Below are 15,040 nucleotides of genomic sequence, written 5' to 3' on the forward strand. Positions count from 1 at the left end.
CTTCTTTATTCTTCAGCTTCTGCGCATGGTTGCAGACCCTCCTGCCGAAGAGGGGGGGGGAGCGGGGCGCATCGACAGAGGCTGCCGACCTGAATAACGCACACGAGCATAGCCACACACACACACACACAAAAAAAAAAGATCAACAACATACAGTTATATATGGCTGCGTCAGCTTTGCAGACAGACAGCCACGGATCCGAGTCTAGAAATCATGTCGGTTTTCTTATTACTTCCCATGTAGAAACAGCGCGCGGGCGTTGTCCCGCTCCCCCCCCCCCCCCCCCGCTCATCTTCGCTTTCCTTCTCTCTCGTTCTCCTCACTGCGCCTTCCACTTGAATACGCGGGCACACAAAAACTCGCGACTCTTCACAATCTGTCGATACCGCCTGCGCATAGTACAGCGGACCTTCTTGTCATTTGTCTCAGTCATGCCCCCCTCCATCCCCCTCTCGAAGGCTTCGCTGCCACCTCAGAAGCCGCAAAAGAAAAATACAGCAGCGGTGAAGCGCAGTGCGCCTGTGACAGCGCAGCCCAAATCGACCCCGAAGTCGACGTCGGGCAAAGACCCCGTTATTTACCACGGATCTGTCCTCTTGAATAACCTTCCAGTGAACTACGAGAAAGTGTATAACCACACGCTTCGACGCTTCTTCTCATCGGCGCAGCAGCAGCACATTGCGAAGGACGTGCGGCTGATCGAGGAGATCGGCAATGCGACGTTGTGCGTAGAAGTGGACAGCAAGGCCACCGCACAACTCTTCTTTCGCCAGCTACAGAACCGTAAGGTCTATGGTCGGCGTTGGAAGTTACAGTACGTCCCCACATCGGCGACGGAGTGCAGCTCTGAAGCGTGCCTCGTCGACTGCTTCCTAGTGCCGTCGGCATCGAAAACTCTGGCAGAGCGCGCGCTGAGCGGCATCCCTGGATTTCTTTCACTCATCGACACACCGGATGAGCCGCTTCCGGCGACTGCCACGGCCGTCGCGTCGGAGGCGTCACCTATTCAAGACGCCGACAACGACAGCGACGCCGATGTCGGTGAGGACGGCGAGGCGGAACACTGCCACGGCCAGCGGCGCCACAAGCTTCTCGTCTCGTTTGCAGACGAGGGCAGCGCACTGCATGCGCGCGCAGTGCTGTCCGGGCGCCTGGTAGGGACTTCTGGCGTGCGCATGTTCCTTGAGTGCCATCGCGGCGGTGGTGCAGCTCACTAGTCAGTTTGAGTACGATGGAAGAGAGGGTAGTAGTGGTGGCGGGGGAGCTCGTTTCTTTGTGGTATTGCAGCGGCCGTTGCGGTGAGATCGAGAAGAAAGACGGCCAGAGGGGAGGGGGGGACGCTGTCAAGATTTTGGAATGGGAATGCACGTGGCGTGCAGGAGGCGCAGGCACCAGACAGACTTTTCCTCATCCACCCTCCTCTTTGCCGTTTTTTTTTTTTTGGGGGGGGGGGGGAGGGGGTATTTACATCTTCTCCACTCCGCGGTACTACGGCGCTGCTTCTCTTCCCCCCCCCCCCTCATCTTTCGTGTAGGGAAATGAAGCGCAGGTGTCGTTTGGATGAGGTGGTGTGTTGTTTTGTGTTTTGTGGTGTGGTGTGGTGTGTCAGATCGCATAAAGAAAATGAGTAAAGCGTATAATCGTTGCAGCCCATTTAACTGTCTTTCTCTCCCCCCCCCTCCTCTCCACTCTCTGTTTTTTTTTCTCACTTCACTGCTGTTGTGAGATCGCGTCCCCCCTCCTCGTCCTCCCCCATTGGAGAGTTTTTTTTTGGAGGGTGGGGGGTGGGGGGCGAGGAGGGATACGTGAGATTGAGCGGAGTGCGTCTGCGAACATGTGCTGTGTTGTCCATGTGTGACACTTGCGAGACGAGCGGGGATCGATGAAGCAGATGTCTCGCCAAATCTGCACCTACTCTACATCTGTTTTAAACGGGGATGTGTGACCATCCCTACTGGTGGGGGGGGGGTGCTACGCAGGTCCATCCCATCTATCGCACTCACTGTAGTCGTGTTGCTGCATCCCCGCGTGCACATGCATGCGTGTACGTGCATATATGTGTGTGTGCACGGGTGAGGGCGGAGACAACTGCTAAGTCTCTCGCCGTACTGAGAGGGTCGTGATGACGCTGACGTGTCCTCCACCTTCTCTTTGTAGGACTAACAAGGCGCACTCTTTGTATGTGCTTCAATGCTCTCTTACCCGCACCTTGGGAAGGTCAAAGCACTGGCTGGGTGCCACTCTCGCCCGACGGAGGCTCCCTGTATACCGATGCGCGACGTATGTACGCTAGCGGGACCTCTCTTGTGTCAACCTGCCCCCCCCCGCCCCGCCTCTCTCTCACTCCCTCGTACGCCGTGTATTTTCGTTCACTGCATCGGCCCAGCTCGTCTCTTCTGACACGTCTTTTTTTTGTTCAAAGCCGCCTCCCTCCCTATCTTTCCTTCTCCCTCCGCCCCTGCCCCTTCCACTCAAGCACCACCACCACCACCTCGTCCTTCCTCGTCGCCGCCCCGACTCAGTACCTTCCTTCATGTCGCACGCAGGGTCCCACAGCTACCCTTCATAAGCACGTACCCGCAAAGCCTACGCGCCTTGCATAAGGGAGGAAGGGAGGGAGGGGGTCCACTTATTGCTTGAACATGTCGCGCAACACGAAGGAGTTCAACAAGCAGGCAGACCGTTTTGCGAATGAGTACAAAGAGCAGCGCATCGCCTTGGAACAGTGCCTGCAGTCCCGCATCAACGACGACATCAACTTTGTGTGCCAGCGACAAAAGTCTGCCTACCTCGAGGGCATAGCCCACATTTTTTGCAAGCGCGAGTATGACGCCGGTGTGGCGTGCCAGCGAGCTGCGGGCGACAGATGGGCCTCGGACTGTTTTAAAGAGAACGTCGCGTTCGGTCAGTGCACCGACCGCGTTCTTAAACAAATGTACGTGTACAACTTGGAGCACAACAACAAAAACCCGAACGCGAACTGATTGTGGTGTTTTTGCCACGAAGAAGGGGCAGATGAAGGTAGCGTGGCTACCCTTTGGCTCTTCGCGCTTTGTCCAGCTCCCACCCCACCCCCTCCTCCTCGTGCGTTTGTTCCCTCTTCACCTGGAGGGAGGGGGGGAGGAGGAGGAGGGGAGGGGTGGGGTGAGGGGGTCTTTCCATGGCGCCTCTCTGGTAATGCGCTCTCCTCAGGGAAGTTTTTATTTTATAGGTGTGTATCAACTCCTAGTGGGTTGCTGTACATTAAAGAGAGGAGCGATATAGGCTGCTGAGCCAGAGTGTGTGTGTGTGTGTGTGTGTGCGTGTACAGCGAGTTTGATTCTGGCGACGCCCCCCTCCCCCCACACACACACACACCTTCCAAACTCTTTTGGAAATCTGAGCTGCCCGGGTGCGTGAGGGCCTGTAGAGGCGCGCCGCACTGTGGTTCGGGTGGCGCTCATTCATCACAGACACAGGCGCGAGGGGGGCATCGTCCCCCCCCCCCTCTTGAACTTGGGTGCATAAAGTGTCTCGCGCGTTACGTGCGATCAACGTCGAAGCTGCCCTTCCCCGTCGAGCTTCTCACCTTCATTTACCTGCCCGCACGTAAAGGGAGAACCAAGACGGTACCACAGCGGAGAGACGACAATAAACGTGACAACAACGATATGAAGAAACGACTTCGACGCAGCGTGCGGAGCAGAAACACGTATTTGAATGTGTTTTTTGTTGTTCAGGTCGATGAGGGTGGACGATAGGACTCTTTCTATCGCTGTGTATGTGGCGCAGGGGAAGGATGCAGCCATCGGCTGCATTTGACTAGCCTTGCCGGCCCCTTCCCCCCCCCCCCCGTGATCGACTTGACTGTAGGTGAGCACCATCGCTCTTATCCTTTTTTTTGGGGGGGTGATGGCTCATCCACTGTACAAAGTGGTTTATGAAACCACCCTTTTGTACAGATGGGGACACCACTATCACCATTCCCTATTCCTCTTTTCCTCCACTCCTCTCCCCCGCACCACCTCCCGCCCTTAATGTGCACGATCTGGATCCGCCATGATTTGCGTGTACATAAATACCCTCACGTGAACACCTGTTTTTTTTTTGACCTGTACTACCTTTTCGAAACCTGCATGTGAAGCCGAAACATCATGGAGACCTCGACAAGCGAGTCGCGCGAAGCATTGCTTTCCCTGGCGGCGACGACAGCGGAGAGAGATGTGAGTTCTAACCCGTACCTGACAGCCCAGCGGTGGCGCTCATACCTCCTTGAGCACTCAGTAGCGTTCAGGCGACTGCAGAAAGAGCGTGAGCGGGGGTGGAGATCGGTAGCTTTGGATCAGTGGTACGCAGAACGGAAGTCGAATACACCGACTTCTTCAACCGATGCCGTCGTCACCGATCCCCCTCGACCCTCATCTCATCGGACAGCCCAGCAGGAAGCCCCACAGGGCAAGGGCACAAGTGTATTTGGGAGGGCGGACGTCTCCGTTCTGGCTGAGCGCTATCGCCAGCATGCGCGGCGCATCACCCAGAGAGCGGCAAGCTCCTTCTTCACAGCTGTACCAAGAAGAACCTCGTCTGGCAACAACAGTCCTGACGGACACTCTGAGTTGTCTGCGCCGCTCTTTTTGGATCTCGGCTGCGCGCCAGGCGGCGTGTCCAAGTACTTGGTGAAAGATTTGGGGTGGCGTGGTGTCGGTGTAACGCTGGCACGCGTTGACGGCGGCATCGATATGGATCCGGCGCTCCTGGAGGAGTGCACACGAGGTGACGCCTCGTTTTTACTCCTCGACGGCGACGTCACACAGCCGCCAAGCACATGGAAGCGTTCAGCGTCGTGCGCGCTTGTGGAGTGTGAGACCTCTGCGACCCGCATTCAGGAGACGGCACTATCAGCCCCACCTTCAACGGCCTCTTCAACTGGCGTCTCGTCACCTTCCACGTCACTCTTCAAGTTGGTCTCCGCAGGGGAGCCACGCTTCCACTTTGTTAACGGCGGCGCTGTGCTCGATCATGGGCAGCGGCAGCGATGGGATAGAACAGAAGAGGCAACTGTGGCAATCACTTCGCCATCAAGCGGTGGTGTGACGCCGGAGGTCGGCGGGCGATGTGGTGCTGACTGCAACGACGTGCCACATTCCGGATCTTCGCTTTCAACCCGTGTACAGGTCGAGGCGTTCATTCTTCCATGGTTTAGTCTCCTCGTGCCGCAGCTCAGAACAGCATTGGCATGTGTTGCTGCCGGTGGTGCGCTGATGATGGTGCACGGTTTTCCGTACTGCGCAAGCCTCTTCATATTGATGCGGTGTATGGAGGAGGTCGTGGGTGTGGCAGGAGCTCCACCCACTTCGGCGGCCCGCGGCAATGTGCACGTGCTGGAAACGATGCACCTCACAAAGACCCCAGTATACGTGCTTTGGACAGGGGTTCGACTGCCGCGAAATTATGAGTCTCATGTGGTGGACGATCAGGCGATGGAGAATGCTCAGAAGTGCTTACTCGAGGCGCTGAGCACAACCTCACCGCGCATCTCTCCGCTGTGTGGCAATACGCCATCGCCGCCCGCCGGGACTTCCACCAGTGACAGCCAAGCACTGCTCTTGGAGAAGCAGCGCCTGTGGCTAGGTGAGTCCGATGAGGGGTTTCAGCTGTCTGTGGATGGCTTCCAGCGGTATGGTCATCTTGTCGAGGCGGTCTGGGAGCGTGCGGAAGCGTTTCTTCGGCAGCGCCGTGAGCTGGCAGAAAGCAAGGTGTGCCGGGGTGACAACAGTCCTCGCCGTACCTGGGGTGCGGGGACCGCAAAGAACCCGAAGCGCGTGCGGAGGGAGGGTTGAGAGGTGTCGTCGGGGGACCCTTCGTGGCTATCACCGCGAAGACGCCAACACAGCCCATGGGAGTGGTGCATGTTTGTCTCGGTCTGTGCCGGTAGGACACCTCAGAGAAAGCCTCAGCTCTGCCGCAGCGCATCCCACGGTACCCCATGTAGTTGGATGAAGTTGTGCAGGGATGGGGGGGGGGGTACACAAGCATCTGCACTCAACCAAAGGCACACACACACACACACCGCTCACCGCTTTTCTCCCTCGTGGCGAACCAACCCCTCCCGTGCTCAAAGACTGATCGCGGCTTCGCATCACCACCGGTAGACTTTTTTTACGGGGCTAACCGAATCCCCTTTTTCTTTTCCCCTCTCCACACACATTTTTTTTATTCTAAATTGTGCAGAGAGAGAGAGAGGAGCACCGTTCGACTTCTCTCTTGCTAACAAATGATTTTTTTTGGTCGCACGCAAAGATTTGGGTGCTCTTGTCCGCGCGGGACCTGTCGCATTCACGTATAAACCTCGCTACAGAGGCAAAACGCTTGCGTACGTGTATACGCACACGCACAGGGGGCACGACGTGCGTGCTTGCCTTGATGAGCTGATGCATCTGTGGCTCTCCACCCCCCCCCCCTCCCCTACTCTCCTTTTCTTCACCCCTCTCTTCCCCGAACCCAGTGGCTTCCACCTCTCACTCGCCTCGTTAAAGGTGTCTGTATAAGTGCTACCCCTTGTGTGTGTGTGTGTTTCGTTACTTCAGTTACGCTCATATTTTGGTTGTTCAGATTATTCTTACATCTTTCTCTCCGTGTCTGTGCTTGTGTGTGCGTGTGTATATTTTGCCCGCGTCTTTGGAACGGGGGAGGAACGGCAAACCAAGAGGAGCAAAGGAAGTGTCGCCACAACGGCCCCCGTTTCACATGTGACCTCTCTACACACCTACACACACCACCATCCTGACACCCACACAGACATCGACACAGGGGGGCGTGCGTGAACGTGTTTGAGGAAGCAACCCTCTTCCGATCCCCTTCCTCCCCCCCAAAAAAAAATCGCCTTGTACTAGCCGTCTTCTTTTGCTCAGCTCTCTCTCTCCCCCCCCCCCATCCTGACACCTGTGTCCTCTCTCTGTTCTTCTTCGTGCACTATCGCTCTCTCGCTGTGACTTCCCCTTTGTCACAGCCGAGGTGTGTGCCCCACCTACAAGAAAAGTAGCGGCCAGCATAGCAGTCAGGAGCACATCGCAACACTTGTGCAGTCCTACAGGGAAAAAAGGCGATTTTAGTGGCGCACACAGTGCAGTTCTCGATCAACGTCCTACCCCTTATCCCTCCCTCCCTCCCTCCCTCCCTCCCTCCTCCCCTCCCCTCCCTCCCTCCCTCCCCCGTCTCCACCCCTTCCCATATACTCCAAAAAGACCGTCACTGCACTCCGTCGTCTTGCCAGTCATTTCAGTCCTGTCGGGTTTCCGCTGTGTTGTGTGTTGTGTGGAGGGTGGAGGGTCTATTCTTTGTGACTGGTGTGAGGACATTCAGCCCAAAAGCAGGAGTGGGTGCTCGAGTGTGGGAGAGCTGACAAGCGAAAGTCCTGCGAAGGGGGCGGGGGTATATACATATATATATAGACTTGGGGAAGGGGGAAAGAAGGACTAGGCATTTAGCTCAGTCTCATTTCTTTTTGTTCACACAGTGTACTTGCATTACTTGCTGTGGCAGTTCACTCCTTATCTGCTTCCTGGTCGACGATAGTGGTGTGCATTTTGGGGGTTCGAGCTTCTCGTGTAATAGCCCCTCACTCTCTCATACGCCATCGGCTCCCCTCACGTTCAATCGATATCGTGTGTGTGTGTGTGTGTGTCTCTCTGAGTTGTGGCTTATCCTCTTCTTTTGTTTCAGCCCCGTGCACGTGATCCACGCTTAACCAAACGCGTCAGACGGTAGCACTGCCATTTGAGCGCAAAAAGAAAAAAAAACGACACACACCGTTGCAACACTCCCCTTTTTTTTCACCACCTCAGCGACTTCACGTGCGTGAGTGTGACATTTGACACTATTTGTTTGCTTCCCCCCCCCTGGGGAGGAGAAGAGGTGGAGCCGTTCTAACGTCTGGGGTGGGTGGATGAGGGGTACCCGGCGCGCACGGCAAAACTTTCAAGTAACAAAAAGGTCAGTCGGTGGTGCTGTAGGAGAGTGTACCCCCCCCCCTCCCCTCCCCATTCCGTCCTTCTTCCTTTTGTTTTCCACCACCACCACCCCCCACCGACGTGCGGGCGACTGGGGAGGAGGACGTGGCGGTCTTTCCCCTCCTTTTTTGTTTGTACGCTCTTTTTTTTTCTGTTTTTCTGAAAGCCTTGTCTATTTTTCCTTTGTGGTTTTAATCTGGCCTCAGGGCTGTTCTCCGTTTTTCTCTCTCGGGATTCGCCTCCCTGAATCGATCTCCGCGCCATCGGACAACCTGTTCCCCTTCACACACCACCCTCTCATCCCCCCTTCCTTATATGTGTGTGTGTGTGCGTGTATGTCCGTAGTATATATATATACATACACACACCTACACACATGAGTGTGTTTAGCCTCTTTCTCCTTTTCTCCTCATACGCGTGTTACAGCTCCCGGCATACACATTCCTTGCTCACAGTCTGCTTGTGTGGTTTGATATTTATATATAGAGAGAGATATACATTTGTGTATGTGTGTATATAAATAGTTGTTTCTTAATATTTCCATCTTTGCCCCCGCTCCCCGCTCCCTCCCTCCCCCCTCTCCCCTCCCCTCCCCCCCTCGAACCCGTTTTTCCCATATGATCGACCACACCACAACCACTCGCGCGCTGGTAATTACGTCTGTTCTCAGACCTCTCTCTCTCTCTCCCCCCCTCTTTATTTTTTTTTAATTTTTACCGCCCCCCCCTCCCCCTTTTGACAAGGTGTGGCTAAGCAAAAAAAAAAGCCACGCCACTCGAGTCCATGATCCTCAACACCGGTGCGGCGGACGCATGCTACCCGCGCCACAGCAAACCTCCCCGCCTTGACGTCCCCTCGGATATACACAGCCCTACCTCCTCCTGCCAAGGCTCCCTGCAGCACCCCCGTGATGCACTTGATAGACCCAACAGCTCCTACGCCCATGTGACCAATGACACGGTTAGCCGCACCTCGTGCGGTAACCAGGTGATGTCGCAGCCGCTCCAGATGCAGCGCGCCTCTTCGCAGGTCTCTACGCACCGAGACGGTGCCACGGTTCCAGAAGTGGCGTCGTCCTATTCCGCCAGTTCTTACCCTCACTACGCGGCGACGACAGTAAGCCCATCTCCCGCCTCTCTAGCAGGAAGTGCTCTGCACCTGCCGGCTACAACCCGTCGTCTCAATCCGTCGCTGTCCGGGATCGGTAGCGGTGCATGGGAGCGCGCCGACTATCTCCCGCGCACTTCTCTAGCGACATCGGCTGCATCCGTAACACACATCCATAATGCCTACAGACCTACTGCGCACACGCCCACCCGCGGCGCCGGTGGGAACGTCACTCCCAAAAGTGTAGGTATCTACTACGCCAACAATTCTGATGGCTCTCGTGGATACGGATCGACAGCCACAGCAACGCTTTCGATGCCACAATCTGTCGAAGCCGCCTCCGGCACAGCCTTATCTCAGGGGCCTTCCAGCGCCACGCCCTCTACCCACCCGGCAATGTCGGCTGCGAAAAGTGGCCTGCGCGATCGCGCGTCTTCAGCAGTGTATAATACAGCGAATACACACGGCACTAGAAGTGATGGGTGGGGGCTGCATCTACCGGCCCCGGTGTCGCTTTCTCCTTTCATGTTAGACTCCCTTTCGCAGAGGCGAACCAAGCGCCGGTTTCGAGTTTCGGCCCCCACCGCCGCCTCAAATCATGTTTCCGCTCGCGACTCACTGGAGGACGTAGCGGTGGTCGCACGAAGTCCAGCCACAAGCAGCACCGGTGGCGCAGCATTATCAAAAGCGGTGCAATGGGCACGGTTGTGCTTGCCGAAGTCCCCATCAGCGGCACACAGTCGCACCCCAGCCGCATCCTTAGAGCTAAACAATGGAGAGTACACGACCACCTCTACCACACCCGCGCGCTCACCTCGCTGGTCCCCAGATGCGAGTCTACTGATGGGCAGAGGGGAGGAAACTGGCATTGTGAGGTCGCCGAGAACGATGCCGTCGAAGAGTCTCTTGTCCACTGTCGCAGAACCGTACCCTCTCAGCGGCGAGGCGGACGCACCCGCAGAAGACAGCGACCAAGCGGCACCGGTGTGGTGGACTGTAGACATCGTCATCGCCTCCCTTCCAAGCAGCAGCGGCTCTGCCTACGGGGAGGCCTCAGCGATAGAGACTGCGGCGCTGTTGCGGTTGCCAGCCGACATGCGCGCACTCCGGTCGACTCAGTGCCGGGCACCGGTGCTGCCGGCCGACGTCTCACCAGCTGAGGCATGGGAGCTGACGCAGTCTTTTCTGCGCAGTATTGCGCTCACATCTGTCAGCACCCACTCACCGCCGTGTGCGCCCCAGGGCTACTTCTATTTCGACACGGACTTCAACCAGTACGTGCAGCTGACTGCAGACACGCTGTCGCTGGCGAGTACGCTCATCCGCATCGTCATGGTGACGACAGCGGTTGGCTTTGCTGAGGTAAAAGAGGTTTGTCCGTGGTCCGCAGATGCGTTCGACGCGACGGCAGATCATGCGCACGAAAACTTGATCTTGAGTCAAGGCCCTAGTGCGTGCTCTCACCGCCTGTCCACGCGCACCTCTCAGTCGCTTGGCCATGATGACACGACTGCACAGCACCTCGGGAATGGCCGCACGAAGCCGGGTGTGACTGTCGCTCCCCCCCGCTCACCTGGCGGCTGCTCTGCCTCGGCACCTCGCCATTCATCGCACCCGTCTGCGCTCGACGAGACCACCGGCAGTCGCCACCACTTCAATCCAGTCGGAGAAACGCTGTCTTACCGACCGCACTCGCGTAGCGGCTTTGAAGCAGAAGCGAGGCCACTGGAAACGTGGACAAACTTCGACCCCACCGACGTGGCTCTGAGGCATCAGGGCTGCTTCTCGCAGCGAGAGGATGTGGAGGCAGAGAAGTTGCAGCATTTGACGTGCCCCCGAGCGATGGGCGCTCACGCAGACGAGAAAAGTGATTTCCCAGTGAACTGGACCAATGTCGGTGACACTGCCCGTAGTGTTGTGTCTCAACATGCGCCGTCAACATCATGCAAAGGGCGCGCGGGCTGTCATCATCACGCTCGGTATAACTCCTCTGCACGGATGGAAACGCAAGACATCACGGCTGACCAAGGCGACATGGACAGCGTGAAGCGCACTGGTGACAACGAAATAGCCCAACACATGGAGGCGAAGGTGGTCACCCAAAAAGCTGCTCTGCGCGCTGCCAGGGCGGTAGGCCGGAGGCATCGCTCGAACCGCGGCAGTAGCAGCAACACCGACAGCACCAACGGTGTCGAGTTCTTTCACAGCGCGCCCCCACCATTGAAGCCGTCGGCGAACCAGCTGCCAAGCCGCTCATCTACGCATGACTTACCCACCCAGATGGGAACCAGTTGCAGGGCACCACCAAGGCCCCCATCAGCGGTCCACACGCAAGGGTATAGCCGCGGCGTTGTTGCTGAGGAAGTGCGGACACCTCCCTCACCGCCTCCCCCCGCTTCCGCTCTACCGCAACAACAGCGATTCTTAGACGACCCTGTCCTACAGCGCCGGGTTGAAACTCCACTCGGGCAGACGACATCGTCTCTTCCCTGCGCTGCATGGAGCTCAGAGAGTGGCGGTGGCGGCCCCTACCCCATCTACGCGCCATCCCCACCGCCCATGGTTCCAGTGTCTCAATCGCTGGCGCATGGAGCCTACGAGCCTGCGTTGCATCCATACTTCGACCCTCCTCTCACCGCGACGACGACGACATCGGTGCCGCGTGACCGCGCCTCGCTCTCGCTATCCAGCGCGAGCTTCACGGAGGCATTCGTTAAGAGAATTCATGGAGCGCAGCACGACGTCCTCACTGCGCTACTGCAGAGATCCGCCCAGGCACGGCAGCGAGCACACTGCAGTGGGGTGGGTGCCTCCGCTACACCTGCGGGAGTGGCGATGTGCACAAGGTCCGAGGTGTCCCATGCGACCTCAGGTGCCGATGTCAACTCTGCTCCAGCAGCAACGATGGCTGCAGTCGGTTCCACGGTCCCTCCGCTCGGTGCGTCATTCTGCAGCTCGGTCTCGACGACTCCGCCGTCGTCTATGCCAGAGGATGCAGCACCCCGAGATGTCACGGACGCTCTTTCAGCTTTCTTTAAGACCAGGGGTAGCAAAGGCAGTGACTGTGAGATTCCTGGGTACTTGACCGATGCAGGGGCAACGACGACCTCCGGGGCCGACGAACCCTTCTGGGGACCTGCAGCCGATGGGAGTGATGCGGTTCCTGCCGCGGGTGCGCAGCGACAGACGTATTCGGCACGGAGGCCTCCAGCAAACATGCGCACAGGGCTGTCGACTGCTGCTGGACACGCTGAGACGGAGGAGTGCGACGTCCCACACGCAAGCGCGTCGGTTGCCACACACGATGCGAGCAACGGCCGCTCTTGCCGTCATTCTCAGGAACATTTCCCCTCTGCCGATGCGCGCTCAGCCCAGGTCGAGGACCGGAACAAGATGTCCTTCGTCAAGACCGAGGCTCTTGTGAAAGTTGACTACACGTGCAAGGAAGCGAGCAATGCGCCTGAGCCGGGGATGCACTCGCAAGTGCCGCCAGAGAGGATCGCCCCAATGCCACATGTGGAGTCTCCTAGAGGAGTGCCCCGCGTCCCGAGTGGAGGCTCCAGCGGCGTAAATAACACTGCCGAGACGAACGGCGCCGCCGTGGATGATAGCATAGGTGGCGTGGGGCATCACGGCATGGAAGCGCGAGCTACAGTAGATTTTCTCGTCACGGATGCGGTCACGGAGGCGAGGGACGACGAGGAGCTGGCAGCTACGCAAGAGGACGAGCGAGAGGGAGGTGATGAGGCGAAGCTGCTCAATGCGGTGGAACCAGAAACCGATGTGGTATTGGACGGGTGTGGCGGGGGACTCCGCGTTCTCTCTGGTGGCGGTAGAGGAGAGGCCGCTTCGTCGCAACAGCCCTGTCACTATGCGAGGTTGAAAGACGCTACTGAAAATGAAGCGAGGACCGCTTTTCGGGACACGGCAACCGCAGCCACGCAGCAGACGGAGACTACTGATGTGTCGGTCTCACCGCTTTCTCTGCACCGCGGGAAGAAGAACACGTTGACCAATGCCGCCACGATGGAAATGGCGCTAAATGCAAGCGCGGGGGTGGGCGCAGACACACTCGCACCGCAGGCGGGTCTCGGAGGCGGTGGGCCGGCTCTTCATTCGATGGCGGCGGCAGCCGAGCTCATTTCCAAACCCGTGACTTCGGAGGCGCCGCCACAGGTGCTACGCGACTTGGCCGCGGCAGCCGCTGTCGAGGACAGGACCCTTCACAGGCAACGGGAAAGATTCGCAACGGGGGGGAAGGGCACAGGTGACGGCGCCGGCCACGTCAATGCGACCGCGGAGGTCGAGTCTGGAGAGGGAAGAGATGAGAAGTTTCGCAGTGCCGCACCCGAGCCCGCGACTAGCGCCACGACTAGGCAGACTTCGTGCAACTCCTCCCCTCTCATGGACACACCAACGTTGATCCGCAAGGGCAGTAGGATGGAGGAAGACGTCTCAGTTGCAGCGACATTAGGTTCAGGGGGCCGAGCCGGCGTACTCAGCGATATCACCGACCCTGGGAGGCGCCTGCTGCCGACGCCGCGGCGCGGGATGCCTGCCGCTAACGGGGACGCCGGTGCGGACGATGCAGATGTAATTTCGTATACTTACCACGAAGAAGTGTCACCTGCGGCTATCACTGCAGCTGCCGAAGGCGAAGCCGACACCACTGATAAGGGCGGCGTTTGCATCGATACATCGGCAGCAGAGGTTGTCTCCACTTGCTTGTCTGTGGCATCGTCGCTGCCCGTCGCGCTGCCGGAAGCCCCTTCACCACCAATCGACGCAGGTACAGGTGGTGATTGCGATTCGCTCTGGAAGATAACGGTAGGAGCAGGGAGGTACATTGACACTGCCGAAAAAAAGCCACACGCCAAGCCGCCCAGCAGCGCCGTAGCTGAGATGGGTGACCCCGTACCTCCACTACTCGACGTGTCTGACGTCGGTGGTGACAACAGCGCCGCCGTGCTTGACGCACCGTTGATCACTGTGATTTCACAGTGTGGTGCCCCTGATGCCCCGCCACTGCCGACTTCGCAGCCACATGTTCCACTGTTGCCGCCCCACCAGCCGCGCAACGACGTAGCCATGAGGAGAACAATGGTGCTTCTCGGCTTCCCCGGTTCCGCTTGGGAATTCATTATGACCCACTACTATGAGCACATGCACGAAGCCTTCACGAGCGACTCCGCAGTGGCAGCCAATGTACCTGTCTCGGCGATTCAGGACGTTCGCTACAGCAAGGGTGGTCTCATGGTTGACCTGTACGTGCTCCACCCGGTGAGTCTGAGCGAAGCCTCCGTTCGAGAGCTGATGTCCAGCTACTCGTATCCGACCCTCTGGGCCCTCTACGAGGCCAAGAAGCGCGAGCGGAAGCAACTCCTGCGCAGTCGAGGGACGAGTGTAGTGAGTGAGACGTCGGGGAGGAGTCAGCCACACCCCTCAACGCTGGCGCTCTCGCCACAGGAAGAGGTGGGCTGGACAGGCTCATAGCCTGTGGAGGTCTTGGGTCTGTTGCTGTGTAAGCTTTTCTCCCTCCTCCCCCTGCTTTTGGGCCTGTGTCATTGTGCCATTGTTTTTCATGCGGCCTCCGGAGGGGGGGGGGGGAAGGAGGGGATTCGTTGACGATGCCGTTGTTTCTGGTGTGTTGAGGTGTGGCGCCCAGTAGAAACTGTTGTCGTGTTGTCTTGCTCGCACATGTATCATGCGAATACGGGTGTATCTTTGTTAGTAGGTGCCACACTAATATGTATGAATACACAGATGCACGCACGCATGTGAGCGGGTGTGTGTATGACGGTGCGTATACCTTTGTTTCGGGTCTACTACTACTTGATTGCAACCCTTGATGATAACTGTGGTAGCAACGAGGGGGGAGCCCATTTGAGATGTCTCATCTTTTGCGTTGTTATCTTTTTTTTTATGCGTGTCTTTGCGCGCCAAG

The 15,040-nt window shown here is 57.8% G+C and overlaps 4 protein-coding genes across 4 annotated transcripts; all 4 read left to right on the top strand.

Moving 5' to 3' along the window:
• Positions 1-432: 432 nt before the first annotated feature.
• JKF63_04264 (uncharacterized protein) lies at positions 433-1,218 on the top strand (the record flags this gene model as incomplete). The annotated part of the gene is made up of 1 exon (XM_067900256.1): positions 433-1,218. The coding sequence occupies one exon, from the start codon at positions 433-435 to the stop codon at positions 1,216-1,218; it is 786 nt and encodes a 261-aa protein (XP_067756440.1).
• A 1,425-nt stretch (positions 1,219-2,643) lies between these two features.
• JKF63_04265 (uncharacterized protein) lies at positions 2,644-2,985 on the top strand (the record flags this gene model as incomplete). Its single annotated transcript, XM_067900257.1, has 1 exon — positions 2,644-2,985. One exon carries the CDS (start codon positions 2,644-2,646, stop codon positions 2,983-2,985), a length of 342 nt encoding a protein of 113 aa, XP_067756441.1.
• A 1,149-nt stretch (positions 2,986-4,134) lies between these two features.
• On the top strand, positions 4,135-5,820 carry JKF63_04266 (uncharacterized protein; the record flags this gene model as incomplete). The annotated part of the gene is made up of 1 exon (XM_067900258.1): positions 4,135-5,820. One exon carries the CDS (start codon positions 4,135-4,137, stop codon positions 5,818-5,820), a length of 1,686 nt encoding a protein of 561 aa, XP_067756442.1.
• Positions 5,821-9,984: 4,164 nt separating this feature from the next.
• Positions 9,985-14,589, top strand: JKF63_04267 (uncharacterized protein; the record flags this gene model as incomplete). The annotated part of the gene is made up of 1 exon (XM_067900259.1): positions 9,985-14,589. The coding sequence occupies one exon, from the start codon at positions 9,985-9,987 to the stop codon at positions 14,587-14,589; it is 4,605 nt and encodes a 1,534-aa protein (XP_067756443.1).
• Between the last annotated feature and the right edge of the window lie 451 nt (positions 14,590-15,040).

Source organism: Porcisia hertigi, chromosome 26, assembly GCF_017918235.1.
Source record: "Porcisia hertigi strain C119 chromosome 26, whole genome shotgun sequence".
In the NCBI taxonomy this organism is placed as follows: Eukaryota; Euglenozoa; class Kinetoplastea; order Trypanosomatida; family Trypanosomatidae; genus Porcisia; species Porcisia hertigi.